This window comes from Carcharodon carcharias, chromosome 4 (assembly GCF_017639515.1).
Source record: "Carcharodon carcharias isolate sCarCar2 chromosome 4, sCarCar2.pri, whole genome shotgun sequence".
Classification (NCBI taxonomy): Eukaryota; Metazoa; Chordata; class Chondrichthyes; order Lamniformes; family Lamnidae; genus Carcharodon; species Carcharodon carcharias.
In genome coordinates, this window is record NC_054470.1 from 118,209,510 (window position 1) to 118,232,349 (window position 22,840).

The following is a 22,840-nucleotide window of genomic DNA, read 5'->3' on the forward strand; positions in this document are numbered from 1 at the left end:
TATCTAATCTGGCATAGGAAAATTACAAAGGAAATATATGACAACTTGGCTTCAACTGATTTTCTTGGGCAACAAAATGTTTTTTAAAATTCAGTTGAGATATTCAAAACTGTGCAATACTTGGTTGTGGCTTGATCAATAATACAGTTACATCAAATCTTTGCTTTGTGGTAAATGTACATATGGGATAGGGAGATGCCTTTCTGTGACATGGGAAAAGGGAAGATCATCGGAATAAATGTTTTTAAAGGTGTTCCATCACCACCCCTGGTCAGCCAATGTTTAGTTTTGCTCCATATGGAAAATGAAAACTGCCCTACAAGACAGGTAAACTCTGGAATTGACCAGAAATGATGCATAATTTAGTGAATATAACATATTTTGTGCTCAGTGTATGTACTAGTTTCACAGTTAAGTGAAAATTTAGCCATTGGTAGTAACTTTTTTTAAAGTGACATTTGAAAAAGAATAGTACTGTATGATAGAAGGAATCAGGCAACTGTGTAGTAATATATAACAGTTTGAATTGTGCAATTATCAAGACTACACACCATCTGAACCTCTCCACACTGATATAACTGAAAAAGGGTATTGAACATTAGAAAGTGGTAAATCTCATTCCATTCTTGTGCTGACAGAGAATTTTTCTCACTACACTAGATAGAACAAAATAGCCATTACGTTTTTAAAACTTAAATTTTGCAGCTTTTATTTTTCCATTTAAGTTAGCATTAGTGAGTTTATTTCTGGCATTAGAAAAACTCATCTCGTTACAATAGAGAGTATTGAAAGGGGGACTTATTATGGTTGGTTAACAGATGTTTGATTTGATTTGAATTATTGTAGTTATTGAATGAAAACCTCCTATCTTTGGTTGTTAAGATCCTAAGTAAGATGAGCATTAGTGCAGAATTGTCCAGGATATCTGACAAATCTGATTCTGGCCTCAAAGGTAGCTTGTGGGAAATATAACACTTAAATTAATGGAATAAAGTGCTCTTCAATACAATGAGCTTGGGTATGAGAACATCACTGAGGCAGAGTAGAGTGAGCTTTCTTTTATATCTGACTGTGGTTTACCTTTTAAGCAAGGTTTCAAAAGTTGACATTTTCCATTCATTGACACAGGAAACATTCATGTTGACATCTCATGTTCCATTGAAGCTATGGCTTCTGAGGACATTTGTATCCCTGCAGTAAATTCTAACCTTATTCACTAGTACAAAAATCTACAATTCTGTATTTGTAAATTCATTTGTGTAAACATTAAAATGTTTCCAAATATTGCTGAGTTATTGCTGGGTATAGGACTGTGTATTTATTGCATTTCTTAGCCATCCTAAGCATAGAAATAGATATAAATTAGTTCTTAGATCAATAATAGTAATTGTTGAAACAGACTACTTTGAAATATTTTTATGATTTGCGATTTAAGCTTCTTCTTAAAAGTATTGTTTCAATATTCCATGTTTCAGGAGCAGTAGATGTAGCACATCGCAGTCCAATTGCATGTTGGTTCAGTGGTATGCTTTGCTGCTTTGGTGGAGCAATTCTGGCATCCGTGCTTCTTGGTGAACCTCCCGTTGAACCTTTCACAAACAACAGAAATATAATACTGGCTTCCGTAATTTGGTAAGTGTGGAAAATAAACATATAATGACTATTAGTGGTTTTCAACATTTAAAAATAAGGAGGCTATCTCATTAGTGCTGGTTTTCTGAAAGAATTGCCTTTTAGTTCCTATTATTCATTATTTTAATATTGCTGAAAAGAGAGACACATTGCTGAAACTTTATACCTTGCACTTGTCAGGACAACTGCAAGGATGCCAAATTTTAAACAATCATAACAATTTATACCACAGGAGAAAAGGGGTGCTGATTGGTTGGCAAATCGACTCTGTTTGGCTGAGGTACTTCATTTAGAAGGCATATAGGTTGCACAAGCTTCCAGGTATTTCAAAAATGGTGCAAAGCTTGCACATATTCCTTTTGTTTACAGAGAATGGGTTCCCTGCATACAATGTCTATGTCCCTTAAAGCAAGCGTAAATGAGCCACATTATGAGCTCAACTAATTATCTTAAATTGGTTGTTCGTGTTGCTACTAGTGCACTTAGGATTGTTCAACAAGTGCTGCCCAATCGTAGAATCACATCTAACAGTAGATGTTTTGTTTTTGATTTTGCACGCATGGGCTGATTGAGTGCGACCTGTATTCTGCCTATTACAAACAGCCAGAAGAACATGTTTGATTCTGCCATCAGTCCAAAAGGATGTTCTGCTCACCACACAATTGAATAACTTTGTGTCTGGTATATAGGCCGTACTTCCCAAAGATTGGCTGCCCAAAGGGTGGTTACTGGGCGACGTGGGATATTTGCTGACCATGTGACTGATCTGGTGCACAATATGTGGACAGCATGCATACAATGAAATCCTTGCTGCCACATGAAATGTGATAGAGAAAGCCATTGGCATGCTGAAACAATGTTTTCACAACCTGTACCATTCTAGAGAAACCCTGCAGTACTTAGCAGAGTGGGTGTCAGGGTTCATGGTAGTATCCTGTGGAACCTGGCCATTATGATGGGACAGCCCATGTGAGTAACTGACGAACAGGAGTGAGAGGTAGGAGAAGAGGAAGGGAAAAGCAATCTAGACATGCCCTTACTGGCTAGATTGTGAAGCACGCATCTGAGTGTAATATCGGTAACTGCAACCCCAATTTCTGCATTCACCAACAATTCACACCTTACCTTTCCTCTGTAATTAACAATCACATTGTTTGTTTGGCCACAATACAAAAATAAAAGCAATACAAAATAAATACTCCAATCCAAATTTATAAATGAAATCATACCATGTCCTAAATTAAAAATAAACTAATCACCTTTTGCATTCCCTTAGTGCCTAACTTCTGTGTGTCTTTGCCTGCTCAAGTGCTCTTACACAATGCTACCCCGATGGCTACAGAAGGACTGGTGGAAGGCTGTCGACTTTAAATAGAGGAGAATGCCGATGGCCCTGTAGGACGACCTCGAGCAGCTAGACCTAGAAGGCCCAACTGCATTCCGCCATCTCTGCATGGGCAGGCTAGACTGGTGGCTGAGCAGCAGCAGCAAGGACATTGATAGCATGATAGGGTTGGGGGGGGTTGAATGCTGTCTTCCTGAGAGAGGACAGCAAGTTCCTGCTCCGTGGAACCATTGACACTCTATACCACTAATTCTATTAATCTGTTAGAGGGCAGATTGCAATGATACCCTGCAAGCTGCTGTGCGCACTATAATCCACAGCCATGATGGCAGCTGGGTGAGCTTGCATGGTAGCAAGCTAAGTGACAGCAGTCTCAGCTTCCACTGCATCACTCAGACTTTGGGTGATTGATGATTGTGCTGCAATGCAAGCAACTGAAATGGACGCTGCTACATTATCCATCTGACGCTGCGTCATGTTTGGGTCAGTTGAGTGTGTAAATGGAATTGGACATGACCTCAGTGTTGGAAGGGATAGGTCCAGGCTCTGTGCAAAGCCCTGTGCCAGTAAGGTGCTGGATTCCTCCTCACTTTGACATTGACCACCATCTTTCTTAGAAGATACCCAGTGCACCAAACATTTTGTGCATATCCATCAGTGTTCTCCTGTAGGCTGCTGCATTGAAATTCTCACCTGAATCCTCTGCAGCAGAGCTTGTGTGCAACCTCGCCTTCTGGTGAGCTGACACCTGTGTAATCCTTGTCATCAGCCCCACCCACTGGCTCCAGCCCACTTGTGTCTGGTGTCTCAACATGTGCACATCCTGCATCCATGTATAAGTTATGTGTAGTGTCAATATTTGAGATGGTGGTCCTTTGGACTGAGATCGGAGGAGTGCGCAGTCAATTCTAGCCCCATTTCTCCACAGGTCGTAACAATAGTTTAAATGTCTAAATCACCCACAAAACTGGTCAATTGTTTACCTTTGATACTGTTATTCCCAGCATAAATAAAACTCTAACCAGACTTCTTTCAGTAAACACAAAAAAATTGATTTCTTATAAAACAAATTTCTTTTAAAAACGAGTTATAAAACTGGTTAACGTACAAGCTGTCGTTTAGAAATGAAATGATTTTCTCCTTTTTTAACAAAACACAGATATTCGAACCCACATACACTTGCTCGCAAACACAAAACAGGACAAAACATAGTGTCCTGCAGAGGCTGGAGTATGGGAATGTTTCTTCTAAAAGAATACAATTTGAAAAGATTTCAACAGTGTTGATCTAACAGAATTCTGGTCTCGATAGATCTTTCGAGACAGGCTTTTGGTGAAATTGTTCTTGATGACTTTTACTTATCACAACTTTGCAGACTTTCATTAAAAAATACAAATGTTGTCCTGATGAGACATTTCTGAAAGTTTAACTTGCTCTAGCCTGCACGTAACACAAGGTGGGGCAGAGATAGTGAAAGGGAGGGTCATCTTCTTGCAGCCTGCTTCTAAGGTACACACACTCTCTGACTGAGTTAAAGAATCAAATGTTCGGAGAATACTTCTCAGACCATGTGTTTTTAACCAATTAGCAAGAGTCTTTAGCCTGCAAACAGCAGTTCTTTCTTAACTTAGATATACAAAGTATCTCTTCCCTCTGCAGGTGTTCCTGCTGGACATCTGTTTTGACCTGTGGTTTCTTGAGGAATGGCACATTAATCTTGTAGGCTTTTAAAAATAACTCCGGAGGGAGAATGTCCAAAATTCAACGTCCTTCCAATTTTCTGAAAAAGGGGTTCCTCACAGTGGCTGTGCATGTGAAATTGAGTGATGGTGTGACTTCATCACTGTTGTCTTGGTGTTCTTGCACTTGTTGGCCAAGTGGCAGTTCTTGGGTATCTGAAAGGAGAAAGAGACAAGGGAATGGAAGTGAGCGGTGCATGCTTACATTGTCTGCAGCTTGTAAGTCAGAGTGAGTCTGGGACGGGGGATTAGTTACTAGGATACTGTCATCTTCAATTGTTTCAGCCCCACTGCTGACCACTGCCCCCTTCAGCCACATGACTGGTTAGGTGCTGTCACTCTGGTTGTGTGCTATTGCAAGAGAAGGAGACATGTGTCAGTGAGTATGATGCATTATGAGTGATGTGCCTGTCATGGTTGAATAGTTGGCAGTGTGTGTGCAATCTTTTGAAATGTAGGTGCGAGGCTTGCTGCAGTGCTAAATGAATGAAGGTGAGGTAAAGAATTTGAATGTATAGGCATGAAGTCTGATGGATAGATGTTATTGGTAAGTGAGTGATGGAGATATGGTTTCTGGGGTTAGTTCTTGCAGTTGGTAGATGTGGCATTTGAAGATGCATTCACTAACTTTTACCACTCTTGTGAGGTTATTGAATTTCTTGTGATGTTGCATCCAGATTCTCAGGGCATAGCCGGATGAGATGCCACAACTCCACCACTGTCTGGAGAGTTTAATAACAGTGCGACAATTTCTATTATAACTTTGGGAATGGAAGCTTATAGCGGGGGAAAAAATTGAAATGGAAAATATCTGCATATGTAATATTTTAGAGTTTGTATGTATTCTTCTCAAAATTTATTAACTCTCAGTTCCACAATACATCTGCTACATCTACTAATTTATTTTCCTTCTGAAATCTCCAACAGTTGGCTTCACCATGCTTCCTATTTTTGTGTCAGTTTTAAGTTTTGATATTGTAGCACATACCTCAGTCCAGAAAGTATCTGCTCACCACTACTGTTTCTTGTCATCTAAACCAAATTCCTATGCAGTCTCATTAATACTGTGCACATTAATGTTGTCAACAAGCATCCTATGTGCAACCTTAGCAACCATTATTAAATAAAACATTTCAGTATATGTTTTGAATTTGTCTTGGATATCTTCTTGGATTCGGTGGTTTGAGTTGCTCTCTTAAATGGACTGAGCATCTGGAGCTGACTCACACCGAGAACTTTTCATCCTTCTTGCACAACCTCCATATTTAAGGATGATTAAAAGATTATAGCCACAGGCTTTTCTATTTCCTCTTTGGCTACCCCTGGAATTTGTTGGCTTATTTCCTGCATTTATGAGGGGTACCTGCAGCATTAAATAGATTCCTGAAGAGTGTGCAGTGAGTGAGATTGCACCAGACTTTGTTCCTTTTAAGGGATGATTTTGCCTATTGCTTAACTGTTATTTTGGTAGCACAGTTTTTTTTAAATAGTGTACATGCGATTTCCCTGACCTCCTCTAAGGTCAATTTTGAATTTGTTTATTGTGTGAGAAAGGGCCTTTTTTTAAAAAAAAATGTATTTAGCCATTATGTTAAATGGAATCATAGGCTGGTTTTACATTCCCAAATCAAGCGTGCTGTCCCCACCCTCCCAGTCTCCACCCTGATGAAAAGTTTGGTGTGATGACGTTGGGTCAGCAATATGATGCCACCACACCAGTCTCCCAAATATGGAGGGCAAGCGGGTACTGAAATTGGCAGCTTACCAGCTATTTTCAAATCAATACTTAACAAGCTGTTATTATGAATCTTATTGATAACCCAATCGCCTGCAATTTTTTGTTACCAGCTGCATTTTTCAGGGATTGGATGAGCAAAACGTTGGGAGTCTTTTACAGCAGCTGTAACGAGGCAGCAGAAGGTAGATAATGCCTGCCCCTGGGACCATGGTTGAATATACCAGCAGATTCTGCTGGAAAAGCTGGCAGCGTCTGTATAATTTTTACCTGTTTTTTTTTAATCACCTTTGAACCTTCAGTACAAAATTAAGACCGATTCAGAGAGTACAATTCTATTCATTTTACTACGACCAACTTCCTGTTTGCAGCAGTACTGCTCTGCTGCATGATGTTGCAGCCTACAGTGCTGATTGGGTGTGGTGCCCTCCTTTGCTCCTCTAATTGGCCTCCTCCCTGCTGACAGCCGTTGATTGGCCAGCCAACACTTGATTGAACGAACAGAGATGGCCAGGGCAGGGGCCACTCAGTTCCCATTTTGCTTTCCTCACCCCGCCAAGAAACATAAAACCCAGCCCCGTGTCTTCATGGTTGCGGATGAGCACAGAGATGCTTGCACCTGAAGCTGGTCATTAGTACATGTCAGATGTTTATTGCTGCTATTGTTTGGCAGAGAGGAAACATTTAGAAAATTCTTTTTTTTTAACCTGTTCAGCAGCCAGAAGTTAATTTGAAGAGTATTTGTACAACTCCTGTTTGGATGGATTCTCAACATTTTACCAAACATTATAAATCTCTCTGATAAAGAGGAATGGTTTTCTGGTAAATACCATGAAATATAGCCGTTATCTTTCTCCTAAAAGATGCAGATGCATTTTTGGATGCTTGATTTCAGCATGCTATTTTTTTTAAACTTGAGCAGAAAATCAAACAATTTATCTGAATTGTTTAGAAACTGAATATATTGGTGGTTCTTTAATGTTATGACTATGCAATGGGGTAACTGACCTGTACAGATCAGAAGGATCCAATTCAATGTGCCTCGGCAGCAATTCTGCTGTTTGCTACACTTGGGGGAAAGTGCACATGTCAATTGAAGTAAAGTGCACGTGTATCTTTTGAAATGCTCCCTTCTGTCAGATAACCTAGACTATCCATTACACTTGGTTCAGGTAACAAAGGGTCACTAGTTCTTGTGGATCAACACCCCAGCATGGATGCGCCCTGAGGTGGCGGGGGTGGGTGGGGGGGCGGGGGGGTGGTGTGGTGGAGGGGCAAACAAATTGAACCAAAAAACCCTGAAATATGTAATCAGGTTTGAGTTTGCAGTAAAGACATCTTCGTTGAGACACATTGTGCTGTGCTCATCCATTTTTTATTTTTTCAATATTTTTAGGTATTTGATATTCTACTGTCCATACGACAAGTTCTACAAATGCTGCAATTTTTTGCCATCTAAGTTATTTATAGCTGGTATGAAAGAAGTAACAAGAGCCCGCAAAATTATTGGTGGTGTAATAGATGCACACAGTCGCTACAGAAATGGCTGGCTTGCCGTGATTGCTGTTGGATGGGCTAAAGGTAAGTGGGCTGTTTCATTCTTGGTTTCCATCACATGTCAGGTTTGAGCTTTTTTGTTTCTTTTTGGGTTTTCTTTTGCCTTTCAGCTCTGAAAGCACTGATTCATATTGTGACAACTGTTCAGTTGGCACCAGTGGCCTCCCCTACCCTGATAGAAATCAGGAGAAGGAACTCCGGCTACTTTTTATTTCTTCTATCCCTCCCTTTCCCTGCAAAGATCACCACCAACTGTGCTACCTGGAAATGCATAGTTGAGTAAGTCGTGGGGTGTGATTTAATTGCAAAAAATTATGGTGGGTGATTTTTAATTGTCTCTGCCTTGTTGACTTAATTACTTGCTATTATCACTATCAGCACTTACCTCTGTGCACAATTTCAAATTGAATTTTATTTTTAAAAGAAAAATCTGTTTCCAGTTTATAGTCTGTACAAAATTTCTCTCTCTACAGGTGCTGGTTCTGGGCTGATAGCTAACTTTGAACAACTAGTACGAGGTATCTGGATACCTGAAAGAAATGAGTTGCTGAGAATGTCCTAGTACGTAATGGTTTTAAAATTGCATTAAATTTGTTCTAAGCAGTTCTAAACTGAAGTACAGATGAAAAATCCCTTCCAAATCACTTCAGATTCTTTGGCTACTTTTTATCAAGAAATTGCTTTGGATCTTATTGCCCTATTTTGTGTTTTTTTTCCATAGTTGACTGTACTTAAGCATCTGATAAAGATTGTGAACTGTCAGTAAAATTTTATTGGAAATCCATTACTTGTGGGATTTTAAAAAGATTATAGTAATCTGAAGTAACTCACTGTAAAAGAATTTGCCTGAGAATCCTAAATTCATAGACAAGACCAATTAATGCCTACATTGCAAATCATTTATTTACTGATCCGTGGAAACTATATTAAATTCTTTCTCATTTTTCAATCTTTGCAAGAGGACAGGGCATTGCATTTGTATGCAATGAGAAAGTAGCATAAAACCCAAGACCTTTATTTTTAAAATAAAGTGCCTTGAGTCTGATCTTTTCCTCTTTCTATATAAAGACATGAGTTTGGGCCACACATTTCTTTAATTGTTTCTCTTTGACAGTGATTATGTTTCTAAATGTTCAAAAATGATCTATTTGTTGCCTTCTTAGTTTGAGGTTAAAATCATTGAACTACATCTTTTTGCACCAATTTGGTGAAGCTGATCGTTTTTTTTTTCAAAAGTTGCAAAATTCTCGTTCTTTTTTATTTAAACATGTTGAGAACTTCCCATTATAACTTACCCAACCAGGTAGATTCCAGCTCTAAGCTATCAAACACTGCCCCACTGATCCCTTTTGTAAGCACTGTATTCCATTGTCACACCACTTTTGGAGCTGGTGAAACGCCACACAAGAGTCTAAAGTAACTTGGTTACTAGAAAATTACTCTGGGTGCAGGAATTTTAGAGATTATTCCACTCACTGATCTGACATTGAACATGGTTTTTGTAGAGTATGTTTTCTCATCTTGTGTTTCTTCCACTGAAACGTATAACTTGGTTGATGAGCTGTTACTGTAGCTTGGCATTTTGACAATTGAGACAACACTTCAGGTAAGAATTTTATTAAAAAGGGGTTAGAAAATTGCATAGGAGCATATAATGCATGTTGATGACAGACTTGATGTGGAAGATTGGAGCTTATTTTATATCTTGGACTACAGTATAGAGGATTCCTGCTGACCTGGGGAAGCATACATGTTTCTGCTAAACATTATTTTCTCATCTTGACAGCTAGAAACAACCATTTTGGTGATGCTATATTCCAAGCTGCTCTAAAGATCCCATTCCTCAGAATACTACAGCCAATTTTTATGACTGATATAATCCTATTTCTATGTAGACATAAGCTCTTTGTTTTAAAAAGAGTAAGAATGTTAATGATTTACTAAATCATCAACTTCATTCTTTGAAAGAAGTTGAACAACCATTCACAAAGGGTCCTGCTTATCCTCTGCTTTTTCACCTTCTGACCCAGTGTAGCTTTGGGATGTTTTTGTTAATTGTGTTCTTGTGCAAATGCTACTTTCACTGGGTTAAGAGTGCACTCACAGTGCAAAGAGCAGGAATGACGATTAGGTGCTCTCATAACAAAATTCTTAAAGGATCTGGTCCCAGATGATATCTCTCTCCTTTGTTTCCCATCAATCCCCAGCTGTCAGTAATTTCCATTTGTAAGTGGACACTGAAGCTCAATATAAGACTGAGGAAGATTGTATCTATAGTAAGTAACCTTAAAGTGATAAATTGGGATTGTTGCACATGTGCTGCACACCAACCTCATCATTGCATGATACCACTATGTTACCATCATCCTTGTGCTAGGGAGGGGAAAGTTAGCTGGGGTTCTTGCTGCTACCAGAAAATGTACACTTGTGGATATTGGCAATGCCTGGTCAATGTTTGTGACTAGATTCTCAAAGAATAGTAGGGACCCATTCCCTGCGAACAAAAGGAATATGTTCAAGCCTTGTGCCTTTTTGGAAGTACCCGAGAGCTTGGGGAGTCTATAGTTCCCCATTTATTTTCTCTATGGCTATGCCACAGCCAATCAGAGTTGACTTGCCAGCCAGTCAGCACCCTTTTCTCCTGTCGTATAAAATGTTGTTATTGTTTGAAATTTGGCATTCTTGCATTTACCCTGATGAGTGCAAGACTCAGCAACATGTCTCCCTTTTCAGCAATATTAAAGAATAATTTATTAATGCTTATGCTGGATATGCAGTCTAAATGAATTGGTCAACAGAAGAATTATCTCTGGGTTATTCTCTTTGTCGAGTCATTCTGAAAGAGGTTTTACCTTCTTTTGATTGATACGTATACTAATTATCCTGTTTCTGTTACAGTGGAACAAAGGTAACTCTGATAGGAGCTGTACTCTTTACTTTTCAACAGATGAATTATCTGCCTATTACCAGACACAACCTGATCTTTTTGTACACTATGTTTGTAGTTTCTACAGAGGTATGTAAATGTAATTAAACTTGTGATTTTGCTATAGTTGTGTAAATTTGTCTTTTGAAAAATTGATATGGAGTACTAGAACTGTAGGTAATCCATTCTATTTAATTTGTGTGAGACCATTTAACACTTTTTTTTTCTCTGCAACACTTGCAAGTTCATTGAGTCTGTATTGTTCTGTCTGACTTTGTATATTCTCTAACATTTTTGGGGATATTTAATTGTCAGACAGGTGTTGAAATTTTTATTGCACCTTTGGTACAGATGGTACCTGATGTATTTTATAAATGCTGAATTTGTGTTTGCTTAAGTCTTCTATAGACCAGCAACTATTTGGACCCTGAGTGCTGCATAAGAACTAGATTTGTCCCATGAATATCCCTACTTTATTTCATCTAAAATCACAAGGTTCTTGAAAATTTGTCTTTAGAATGCTGAGCATTTTTGGATCTCTTACCAAGGCACCTATGGTTTGTTTTTAAGTTAGCTGATTGCTTTTTATACGTGATTCGGCAATTAGCAATTTCATTAGCAGTGCTAGTGTTGAGAAGGTGAGAGTATTCATTTCGAAATTATTATGTTTCTGTTTCACATTTCTTCTTCTCCCCAACAATACCCCCTTCCCCCGCCCCTCATTTCCCAAGCCTAGGTCCTACCACTTCTGGCACAGTATTTCCTAAATGAGCAACAACTTTTAAATAACCAAAGGAGTATTCAGTAGATCCCACAATAAACTATAGTGCTGTGTAGTTTCTGTTGGTGAATTTGTCATCATAGAAAGTGCCCATGATCCAAATGGTATTGCATTTTGAGATTAAAGGAATACATGATAGCTTTAATTGTATGGCTGTTCAGGCAAAATAATGTCATGCCATTTTTATGATGGCAAACTGAAATGTGCCTGGAGGTGTTGCATTTTGTACATTTGAAGCTTGTATGTGGAGTCAGTTTTTCAGACTTGGTGCACATGGTTCAGATGTAAGAAATGCTGGATTGACTACTTCTTATACCTATGCTCCCATGGTGAGGCATTGCCCCTCTCATACACTCTGTTTATTAGTAGCTTCCACTTTCAAATATCTGTTGAAAGTAAAGACAAAAAAAATTATTCCAAGCAGTAAGTGCTGTCCTCTACCACTGCTACTGTAATGTGGTTGGTAATTTTCTGTTCTAATGCAATTGCTTTTGGGTTGCTGGGGACTGCTCATGTAAGTTTCTCTGTAAAGGCCTTGGTGCTTTGGAAGCACAAGAATAGAATGTAAGGGGAAAGTGGGAGATTTATTTTTTCCTCCTCCCATTTGGTGTCTTCAGCTGAATTTTATTTGAAATGCTGCTGGGTGAAGATGAACATTTTACTGAAGCTTCTCCAGTGTTAAGTTTTTCCTAAAATTGATTGTTTCTTCTAAAGACAAGGGTGGCCCGGGGGCTGTGGCGGGGGCGGTTGGGAATGACATCAAAGGGCTTCTCTTGAAATTGGTGCAATTCCTATAACAATAAAACACCTAATTGAAACAAACTGGAGATTCACCATTTATCAGTGACAACAATGAGTATATTTTGATGTCACCATGATGTAGCAATTTCTGCTTGGAATGTACTTTTCCTGTGCTCAAGCCTGTCTGGCAGACTTGTGGGAGGAAAGGGAGTGCTTGATTTAAGGGAAGGTTTGTTAAAAAAAAAAGCAAAAACTGCAGATGCTGGAAATCCAAAACAAAAACAAAAATACCCCGAAAAACTCAGCAGGTCTGGCAGCATCTGCGGAGAGAAACACTGTGTTTTCTGAATTCCATAAGGGACATTTTTTGAAAGCTCAAATTAAATTTCCGGTTGTTTGATTAGGAAACTTTTTAAAAAATATATATTGCTATGTAATTTTCCAAAGAGGAAGCACATTCCTATGTCAAATCCATCAGAAATTCTACTTTGATTTGGAACACTTGGTCCTTGAATATTGAACGGATAAAGGATCAAAACTGGATCCTCCGGCTCAGATGTGTTTTCCTGTTAGTTTCAACAAATCCGTGCAGAACAAAATTGAAATACTTCAGTAGGATACATTGCGCTCTGATCTAGTTTCTTGACTATTCTTTCTGCTGCTTTTCATGTACTGCTCCAAATGCAAACTCTAGAATACATGATGTGATCTTCTATGAAGGTGTTCTAAAGACTAGAAGCTCTGCAGTGGTGTTGTTTATAGTGGTTTGGAAGTTGTGTGCTAGTGTTGGTGGGGGTGCATGTTTCTGCTGTAAAGACTGGAAAGGATGATATGTTCAGACACAATAAACCAAGTGCTTTGATTTCATTGAAACCTGATGTTTTCCTTACCCAGTATGGATGCATTTGTTTCTTTAACATATACTAGTTATGTTATTTGCAAGACTCATGAAGGGTGGTTCAGGTAATTTTTTTTGTGATTGTTTATTCATTGCTAACTAAACATTCATGAAAACGATGTTTAACTGAAAGGTTAAGCACTATTCTGCCAGCCTTCAATACATACATTCCTTGTTTGTTTTCTGGTCTTTTGCTGTGTTTTGAATGACTTCATTTATGGGACTTAAATGAAGAATTTTTGAATGATTTATTAAATCTGGTTGAGCACTGTCAATAAAAACCCAGTGCTGTGAGAGTGCTTCTCAGCTAACAGTGTAGTGGTGTTTAACACTCGTGTAAGCTGGCAGTATAAACAGTTGATCAGTAAATTCTGTAGTTCTTAACATTTAAGCATTACTTTTTTTTGCTTCCCCATCATTTTTAGGGCATCTGCAACATTTAAGAACTTTAGCACTTTTCATATTCAGTTTGCCTCTTATAAAGCCTTTTTATTTGAAGAATTTGTCATTAATCCTGTACTGTATTTATTTTGATCAGCTCTGCGACCTCAACACTAAAATAATAACTTTTTGGATTTGTTTTGGAGACTTTATTTACCAGGCTAAGATACATTTGAAGGCTGCTAATTTTGAGTTACATGAACATGTATACTTTTTTAAGTTGCCATGCTGTTTTTATTTGTGTTCTTTTGGCATCATTCAGGCTGCTCTGCTCTATACAATTTGGCAAATGTATTATTTTGTATTTTAGGTTGCAATGGTGCTCTTTAACATTCATCATTCCCCTTTTGCACCTATGGAAGTTGCTTTGTACCATATGGCATTTAGTTGGCAGTCCACTTCCACTGAACCAAGTTTTAAAACAGAAGCTTCTGATAAAGGGGAAGCCCCGGGCACACAGTGCCCTGCCTCCTTGGGTGCAACTCCTGAAGAAAGTGAAAGTATCAAAAAGAGGAGGACAAAGAAGGCCGAATAAGATACTCGTCAAGAATTGCGGGATCCACAAAGTTATCTTTCTGTTCCAGTGAAAGCTTTTGGGTGAGGTTTGGAATCTTGCAGCGCAAATAGTCATCTGCATAAAATATGTACCGAGGTGCCACTGAAAAGCCCTGCAGAGTTCAAGTAGACATAAAACAGACTAAAGTTATTGGAATAACATATTGACTGTTGTTAGCGCTGGTTTTACTTTTACAATGTTACTATGGGTTTAAGTGGGAAGTACTTTTGAAGCCTTTAGTGTAAAGAAAAAGTTGCTGTAATTTAGTATTTACAAGATTAAACTATTGTTTCAAAAATTTATGGTGAATTTCTGGAAATCCTATGTAATTATTCCTGTTCTTAAATCTTCTAAGTGCCAGAAAATATTGAAATTGTCCATTCTACAAAATGCAATGCTTCTTAAGCGATGAACAGCTAAATGATTGGGTAAACAAACTTTTTTAAACTTTAGTAGTAAAGTGGCAGCCTAGTCCCAACTCTGAGGCCTGAATTTGAGAACCAGTTCTGACATTCTAGATTCCTGTTGGCAGTCTGAACTAGATTGCTGGTGAAAGAAGGTAATACAGCTGGGGTTGACATTGCTGCATCACCTCTTCCGGATATTTTATTAACTAGAATATTGGGAGAGGTACTGTTCCTGCTGCTGACTGGTGAATGTGAAGGGAGGGTGGTGGTGGTGGTGCGGGGGGGAGTGGGTAACTTCAGACAGGTACTGACTTATTTACTAATACTTTCCTATTCAGGTTATGTATTCATATTTAAGCAATATTTTTTATATGCTGTTCTTCCTGCTGTCAGCGGTTTGTTCATTTGATATCCAAAGTGGACTGTCAGCCATTGCAGTCCTGTTGATTCATGACCTTATCCTTCCTTCCTTAATTAATTTGGAAAGAAACAAAATAATTTTATGCATAATATTTACAGTGTGGTCAAATGGGCTTTTCTACACTGATTTTCTTATAGAGGATCTATTTTTGATTTTGTATGTTTGTGTATCGAATACGAAATGGTTTTCTTTTGTTCCCATACAATTTGGCCTTTTCCACTTAACACTGATGCTGATTAAGTATGTACTTTTTTGTGGCACGTTTCTTTCTTTGTTTGCTGTTTAAAGGTGTACCATTTTACAAATGTTTTGTGAACCTGAGGTTGTGTATTTGCAAAAAACAAAACAATGATAGCAAAATGAGGTAGACAAAAATTACTTTATTGTATTTTCAGATAGATTTCTGGAAAAGTTCCACCCTAAACTATGATGCAAAAGAATATTTGAATTTATTCTCAATACTTGATTTATTATTCCAATGTGAAATAATACCAAATGGTTGCTTGCTCTACATCAGAATCCAGAATGGGCTTAAAGCCACGTGTTACCAGGAGTCACCTCTTGCCTAAATAAGCAAGATATTAACTGAATGATAGTTTGGACAATCTCTGGTACATATTGGAGTGGGGGATCTGTTGGAAAGTACTATCACCATTCTATACACACCTGGTCAATAACTTGATCACTTTTATAAATTCTGGGTTAAAAGTGACTTGCATGTAACAATTTTCTTTGATCCATTTGCACTAATTTTAAAATATGTGCATTTTGATATGCAAATAAAGTTCAACTTTCCTTTCCCTGGTATTGTTCAATCATTCGAGATGCTACTGTCTCACGCTCACTGTTTTGTCTCGTGCTCGTGTGGTAAATTTGCACTCATTGTACTAGTGATACTAAAATTGATGAACATAGGAAATAGGAGTAGGCTATTCAGCCCCTCATGCCTGCTCATTCAGCTAGATCATGATTGAACTTGTTCCTCCGTGCCATTTTCCTGCACCATCCACATATCCCTGAATGTTTTGAATAACTAGAAACCTATCCCTATCTGTCTTGAACATACTCAGTGACTGAGCTTCTACAGCCCTCTGTGGTAGAGAATCTAATGCAGACCAGAAATTAGTAAAACTTTCCTTTCAGTGCCTGCCTGTATAAAGCAGTATTAGTTTATCCTGGCAGAAGTAAGCTGTAAAGGGAACTTTACTTGAAAACTTTTGGAGCGATTTGAATTTTACCTTCACCCTGTCTTATTCTGGCATTCTCTGGATACCAAAATTTTCCTGCCTGCTGCAAAGGCAGAATTATGAGTTTCCTTATTGGAAGAAGATCTGTAGGGAACAACAGCATGTCCACCTTCCTTTTGGGAATTGTAACCCACCCTCTCTTCATGACTTTGCAGACACTAGGGCCTGGCCAAAGGCTAAAGTGACAAGGAAACCTTTGTACCACCTTTTTACAGCACACCTGTATCCCATCTCGAATATACACAGGGCTTTGTTAGTGGTAGTCAAAGGATCAACAGATCTCATTTTGATTGCTACTCTGGCTCCTTCCTGGCCATAGTTGGGAACCCCTGCAATATTAGTTATTACACATTCTGTTCCTACACTCATCGGGTCACTGGTTGCTTCACAAACGGCATTTCATTCATTTTGGTGTGACTACACTAGTAGTGTGACAATTATGTAAAGTAGCTGGTTTCACTGAAGTACAAGGAGCTATGGGTGGTATATGAGTTCAATCTGCAAACTCTGTGAGCTCTGTTAACCAGAGGGGATTCCAATTCCTCAAGTAGCAATGTGCTCTTTGGCTGAATGTGGTACGTCTAGCTGCTTGTATGATCATTAAGAGAACAGTTGGGGAATTTAAGTGTTGCTTCAGATGTCTAGATTGGCCTCATCTGGGGGGTGGGGGATGCACTGTGCTACCCTCCAGAATGGGTTTGACATACATTGAAGCTTGCTGTGTATTGCACAACTTTAATCCCTAAAATCAAGGAAGCACCAAAGGAGGGGAGCAAGCTTTAGCTGGCAGAAGGGCACTAGAACACATCAGGAGTAACAACAGGAATTGGAGAAAGCAACAGTCCCAGGTGCCTGGAACTGTGCTACGATCAGGTGAGGATCGGTAGAGTGGCTCGCCTCTTTCCCACCCCTTGTTTGGCCAACTGGTTTTTTTAAAGCATAAGCTTGCCAATTCAGTGAATGTTTACACTCACAGCATGTAAACAGTTAAAGGACATGCATGTACAGGTATCCTTGAGCTTTTAAAAAGTAAAGACGATAATATTTATTGTACTTGACCCGGTCTAAGTAAAATAATAAAAACGCTCCAGCTTTCATGCACTCAGTTCTCTCACACACACAAATAGGTTACAAAGTGGGAGGATAGATTGTGATATTTTAAAGTACAATAAAAATTAAAGTCATACGGATCTTGTACGTTGATGACTTGGATGGGTGCAGGCTGGGCTCAGTGGCCCCTTGGGATCAGCGTTGAGGCAGTTTAAATGTTGATGGTTGATTTAGCTTTTCCTCCGGAGACGGCAGCTGCTGGCTTGATATTTTTTTAAACCTCTGCCTATGGCATGTGGATGGTCAAACAGCAGACAAGGTTGGAGCTTGCAAGATGGGTGGAGAAAGAAGACAGGGGATGGAATTTTCCCAGAATTGCACTAAGTGCAGTAGTGGGCAGGTAAAATGAAGTCCTCCCTGCCGACGAAAATGGTGGGCTCTCATGCCGTACCTTCCCGTGTTCACCTTGATATTTATGCATTCCTGGGAAACACGCTAATTTCATGGCAGGTGGGTTCTCATTCGCCCGCTTCCCGTACCCCTGCTGTTGAATCAGGCTGGCCGCCATCCTTAAAACGCAGCTGTGAGCAAAACACTCATTGCCACCAGCTCACCACCATTGCCTGGGAGACATGGCCCACAAAGGCAAAAAGACTGCAGACCCCAATTCAACGACTGGTCCCTTGAGTGACTGCTGGATGATGTGGAGGTCGGATGGGATTTGCTCTACCCCCACTCTGGCTGCAGGATGGGTAGCAATGTCACCAACCGGGCTTGGGAGACAGTGGTCAGTGTGAATGCCTTGCAGAGGAGGACAGCCACCCAGTGCTGCAAAAAGATGAATGATCTCCTCCGTTCCGCCAGGGTAAGTCACTTTTATCATCACTCTCAAATCTCTCACTCACAAACCCATCACACATACACAGGGCTTTCACTCACTGACATCACCATTCACTCTTTCACACACACCATCATTGTCCCCTTACTGTCCATGGGATCACTCTACCCATAGGCTAGATATACTTATAATCTGCAGGACAAACTGTCTCACAACAGGACGGAAAGGTTGCAGACAGGTGGAGGGATTTCGGAAATCAAAGTTGTAACAGAACTCAAAAATTCCTCTGGCCGGCGAGGATCTGGTCCGGTTCTGTGCTGATGGCGAGATTGGCGCTGCCCTACCAAGTGAGGATCCAGCAGTGCAATGTCCATCAGACAACCATGCTGTGAGTGATGTGTCCTCTTTCACAGGCCACTGCCATGTACTAATTATATCCCCTTGCTTTCACAAGCACATCTCCCAAACAGCCAACAGAGTCCATGACCCAGGGGCTCCAATCAAGCCACGAAGAAACCTCTGAAGAGGAATCTGTGGCACCCTCCCTGAAGTCCCAACACAGTGCTCACCTACACCCTCCACCAGCACAGTCCAGTGGGACCTAGTTTTAGAGTAGCTTCGGGATCGCAATCTGGTGAGCACATCGCACTTTCTGATCCACAGCAGGCAGAGGCAAGAACTTCCCAGGTCCCCGGCACTCGGAGGACTGCTGGAGGCCAGAATGTTGCTGAGCCCGAGTCAAATGACAAGCTTCTAGACTTGGTCATGTCACAGTTGCTGGAGCTGCAAAGGCAAGCTAGGGAGCAATGAGAAGGGATGTCTGCTGCACTCCTCAGATTGCAAGGCACGATGGAGGAGTCCATCCGTCTTCAGGCTGAGGTGATAGCACCAGTATTGCAAAACATGGAGGTCAACACTAGCAGGATGGTGGCCGCCATGGAGACCTTGGTCCAGGACGTCACTCCTGCACTGCTGCGTGGGCTTAACTCTGTCACTGATGCTATAATTGGCCTCCAGCGGTGTGTATGCAAGAGGGGTGCTGGGCAGCTTGATCTCACTCCACTATCCCTTCTGCTCACGCGGAGTCAGCCAGGGGCCCTCGGGCACCTTTGGGAGGAGAATCAGCAGGTGCACACTCCAGGGGTATCCACTCATGTGACCCTGGGAGTGACTGGTCCATCCGAATCCTACCTTCTGTGACCTCTGCAGATCCAGCTTCACAGACTGAGGAGGGTGCCACTGCCACACAGCAGGATCCCGAAAGCAGGCTGGGGCCCTCCAAGTCTCGGCCCTCCAGAGGACGCCAAATTTATCACAGGGCGTTGCAGTCAGCAAGCTGCCCCCACCCATGTTGTGGATGTCCGAGGAGCACCAAGACGTAGGAAAGTTAGGTAAAAGTAACTCTTTCAAATTAAAACAATTAAACTAAAAGTTGGGTAAAAGTAATTGCACAGCCTGGCCATGGGTGTTGATCACTTGTACATTCTCTTCACTATTGTCAATAAACTCCTAAGAATGTCACCCTGCCTGTAGCTCCTTGTTCTGATGAACGGTGTCACTCAGATGTGAAACCTTTCTGCAAAAGATAAAAGGCAGGTGTCTCAGTCCAGGACCTCTTCCCTGTGCTCTGTGCAGCCTTCAGACCACAGTGATGGTCCAGCCTCTCACTCCCTGGAAACATTACTGACGCCTGTACCTCAGCGGTGCTGGTCGTTGCTGCTAGAACATAGTGGGCAGGCGCCACAGAGTTCTCACACACTCTGTGTGCTCTCAGCACCTTTAAGGTGGGGCTGGCCCCCATCACACCAGCATCTGTGACCAGTGAAGCTGTACACCGGCTGCTGAAGGTGGACAGAGCATCAGATGCGTCTAAAGTTTCAGGCTGCATCTCTGAGATGGCCCTGATTATGGAGCGCATGCGAGCTGCCCTCGGCCAGACAGGAGTCAGACATTCTCAGAGGCTATGAGAAGATCTATGGAATGTCCTCACTGCATGTTGTCATCATCCTCCATAAATCTGGCAGCTACGAGGACCTCCTGGGAGCGCCTGCCTCGTCTAGCCAGTGCGAGAGCCACATCCCCGTCATCTTCACTACCGAGGAACCCCTCATCCTCATCCCTGTCAGCATCTTCTTCATCAGAGAAGATTCCTCACAGCTCCTCCATCTTCTCCTCAGCTTGCTCCTCTCCCCATTGCAGCACCAGGTTGTAAGGGGTGCAGTAGGCGACGACGATGTGTGACACCCTCTGCGGACTGTATTGCAGGGCTCCACCAGACTAGTCCGAGCACCGAAACTGCATCTTCAGCATCTCAATGGTCTGCTCCACCAAGTTGCAAGCTGCTGCATGAGCCTTATATATTATAGCTGCAGTCTGAGGCCGCCGCACGAGTGTCATCAGCCACGGCCACTGTGGGTAGCCCTCATTCCCGAGTAGCCAACCCTGCAGCCTCTGTGGACCCTGGAAGACTGCAGGGATCTGCGAGCGACTGAGGATGTAGACGTCGTGCACACTGCCTGGAAACCATGCGCACACCTGCAGGATATGTTTCTGGTGGTCACACACCAGTTGCACGTTCAGTGAGTGGAAGCCCCTGCGGTTGATGAAGTCCACTGAGTGTAGTGGTGGAGACCTGAGCACCACATGAGTGCAGTCAATTGCACCCTGCACCTGTGGGAATTAGTGCAAATCCTGGCTGCCCTGGTCCTGGGTGAAATGCACAAAGTTGTGTGCTATGGAGAAGATGGCATCTGTGACCTCATGGATACATTTGTGGGTGGCAGATTGTGAAATCCCACAGAGATCACCTGTGGAGCCCTGAAAGGAGCCACTGGCATAGAAATTGAGTGCCGCGGTCACTTTCACAGCCACTTGCAGTGTCCCCTTGGACTCCATGTCCCCTTGGCACCAAGTCCTGCAGTAACTGGCAGATGTGAGCCACCAGGTTCCTAGATATGCGCAGTCGTCGGTGACACTGGTTCTCAGTCATCCGCAGGAATGGCAGGCAGTGTCTACAGACCCTGGGTGTTGCTAGGCGCTGACCCAGCCAAGGCTCGCTGTCACTCCTCGGCAGCGTGTGCAGGAGCCCCTGCTGCTCCTTCATGAGGTTGCTGCTCCAGTCTTTGCACAGCCAGGAGCCTCAGTCGCTTTCTCCTCTGACTTTTACGGTCTCTGTAAACCATAAAACATACAGCTAGGTCACCAGGATCCATGATCCTGACATGGTCCTCCTGCATGAAAGAGAGAGACGTGGTTATCATGGCTGTACTTAGCACTTTTCCTGACCCTGTGTGACTGCCCCTTAATGCTTCCCAGGAAGTGCTGGTCACCCCTCGGATGGCCAGAGCTGAGTGCGCTGCATGGCTGCCCTGTCAGCCTGCGCCATGGGGGACACTAGTCCAAACCAGGATGCTGGGATTGCAAGGCGCTGTGAGCGCCTCCAGCAATGACTGCTACATGGCCAGCGATGGTGAGGAGATTGTACAATGTGTGCAGTCTAGCTGCTCAGCGGTCCAATGAAGTGGTGGCAGACTTGAAGTCTGTGCAGGGCGGGGGGGTGTTTAAAGTCTGGAGCACTTGCTGGCCCTTTGGTGCTTCTGTATTGCTTGCATGGGCGAGCAGGCTAGGAGCCCGAGCCCAATTGTATCACTGTGGCTGTGCCTGATCTGTCTCAGTTGCAGAGACATGGTCAGTTTACACAGGTGTCCCTAATGCGTGACAATTTCCCTCGCTTACCCTGCCCCCCACCTAGATTGCCTGTGGGCAGGATGCAGCACTGGGCATTATTTGACACCCCCCCCCCACCCCGACCCCAGTAGTCGCCTCCGAGGTTGGCGAGCACTCCCCCCTCCGCCCCCCCCCCCCCCCCCCCCCCCCCCCAAGCCCCCGGACATCATCTATCCCCCTCAGCAGTCACTTCCGAGGCCGAATATCAGTTGCCCCGCGCCCTCCACCCCGGCGCCCCTGGGGCCTATAAACAACAGCCGAGATGTGGCAAACGCTGCTGGTCACTCACCTCAATTCCCCCAAAGTGAAGGCCGCCAAGTGCACCTCACCAAGTGCTGTTGTGAAACACATCGGCGTGCTTTCCCACCGGCTTGAATGAACGATATGGCGGGGTTCCCAGAGCCTGGCATGATGGCCTTTTAATTATATGCCAATGTATTACAATTATTACAATTAGTTCCCCACCGACCGATGGTGGGAAAAGCGGCCCACTGTCGGTGGGCGACTTGCCTTCATGCCGTTGTGAAGCAGATCGCTTTATATTTTCCATGCGCACCACCTATCATGCCTGCTGCCATCGGGCTTGGAAAATTCTGCCCAGGATGTCTACTTGGGGACCTTCTGTCCTCAGTTCATTTCCAGGCTGGCTCATTTCTCCCTGATGCTTGGTGTAATAAGATTTGTTGTCTGAAGTCAGTTTTGATCATGTAACCACATGCTCACTACCTCTGACTGCACAGATGATTGGAAACTTCCAGTGGGAATGCATGGTGGCTGTTCACATGTGCTTATAATAAATT

General features: G+C 42.1%; 1 protein-coding gene across 5 annotated transcripts in view; it reads left to right on the forward strand.

The window, feature by feature from the left end:
• Window positions 1-15,979, forward strand: part of LOC121277100 (trimeric intracellular cation channel type B-like) — a 30,515-nt gene extending 14,536 nt beyond the window's left edge. For 4 of the 5 annotated variants that reach the window (XM_041186108.1, XM_041186107.1, XM_041186109.1 and 1 more), the window contains 5 exons: window positions 1,476-1,632; window positions 7,848-8,032; window positions 8,482-8,569; window positions 10,907-11,024; window positions 14,106-15,979. In XM_041186108.1, coding sequence (XP_041042042.1) covers window positions 1,526-1,632; window positions 7,848-8,032; window positions 8,482-8,569; window positions 10,907-11,024; window positions 14,106-14,330 — 723 coding nt within the window. In that variant the 5' untranslated portion in view covers window positions 1,476-1,525 and the 3' untranslated portion in view covers window positions 14,331-15,979. Of the gene's footprint in view, window positions 1-133; window positions 328-1,475; window positions 1,633-7,847; window positions 8,033-8,481; window positions 8,570-10,906; window positions 11,025-14,105 lie in introns of those variants that run through there. The other variant, XM_041186110.1, reaches the window with a different exon arrangement.
• Window positions 15,980-22,840: the final 6,861 nt, after the last annotated feature.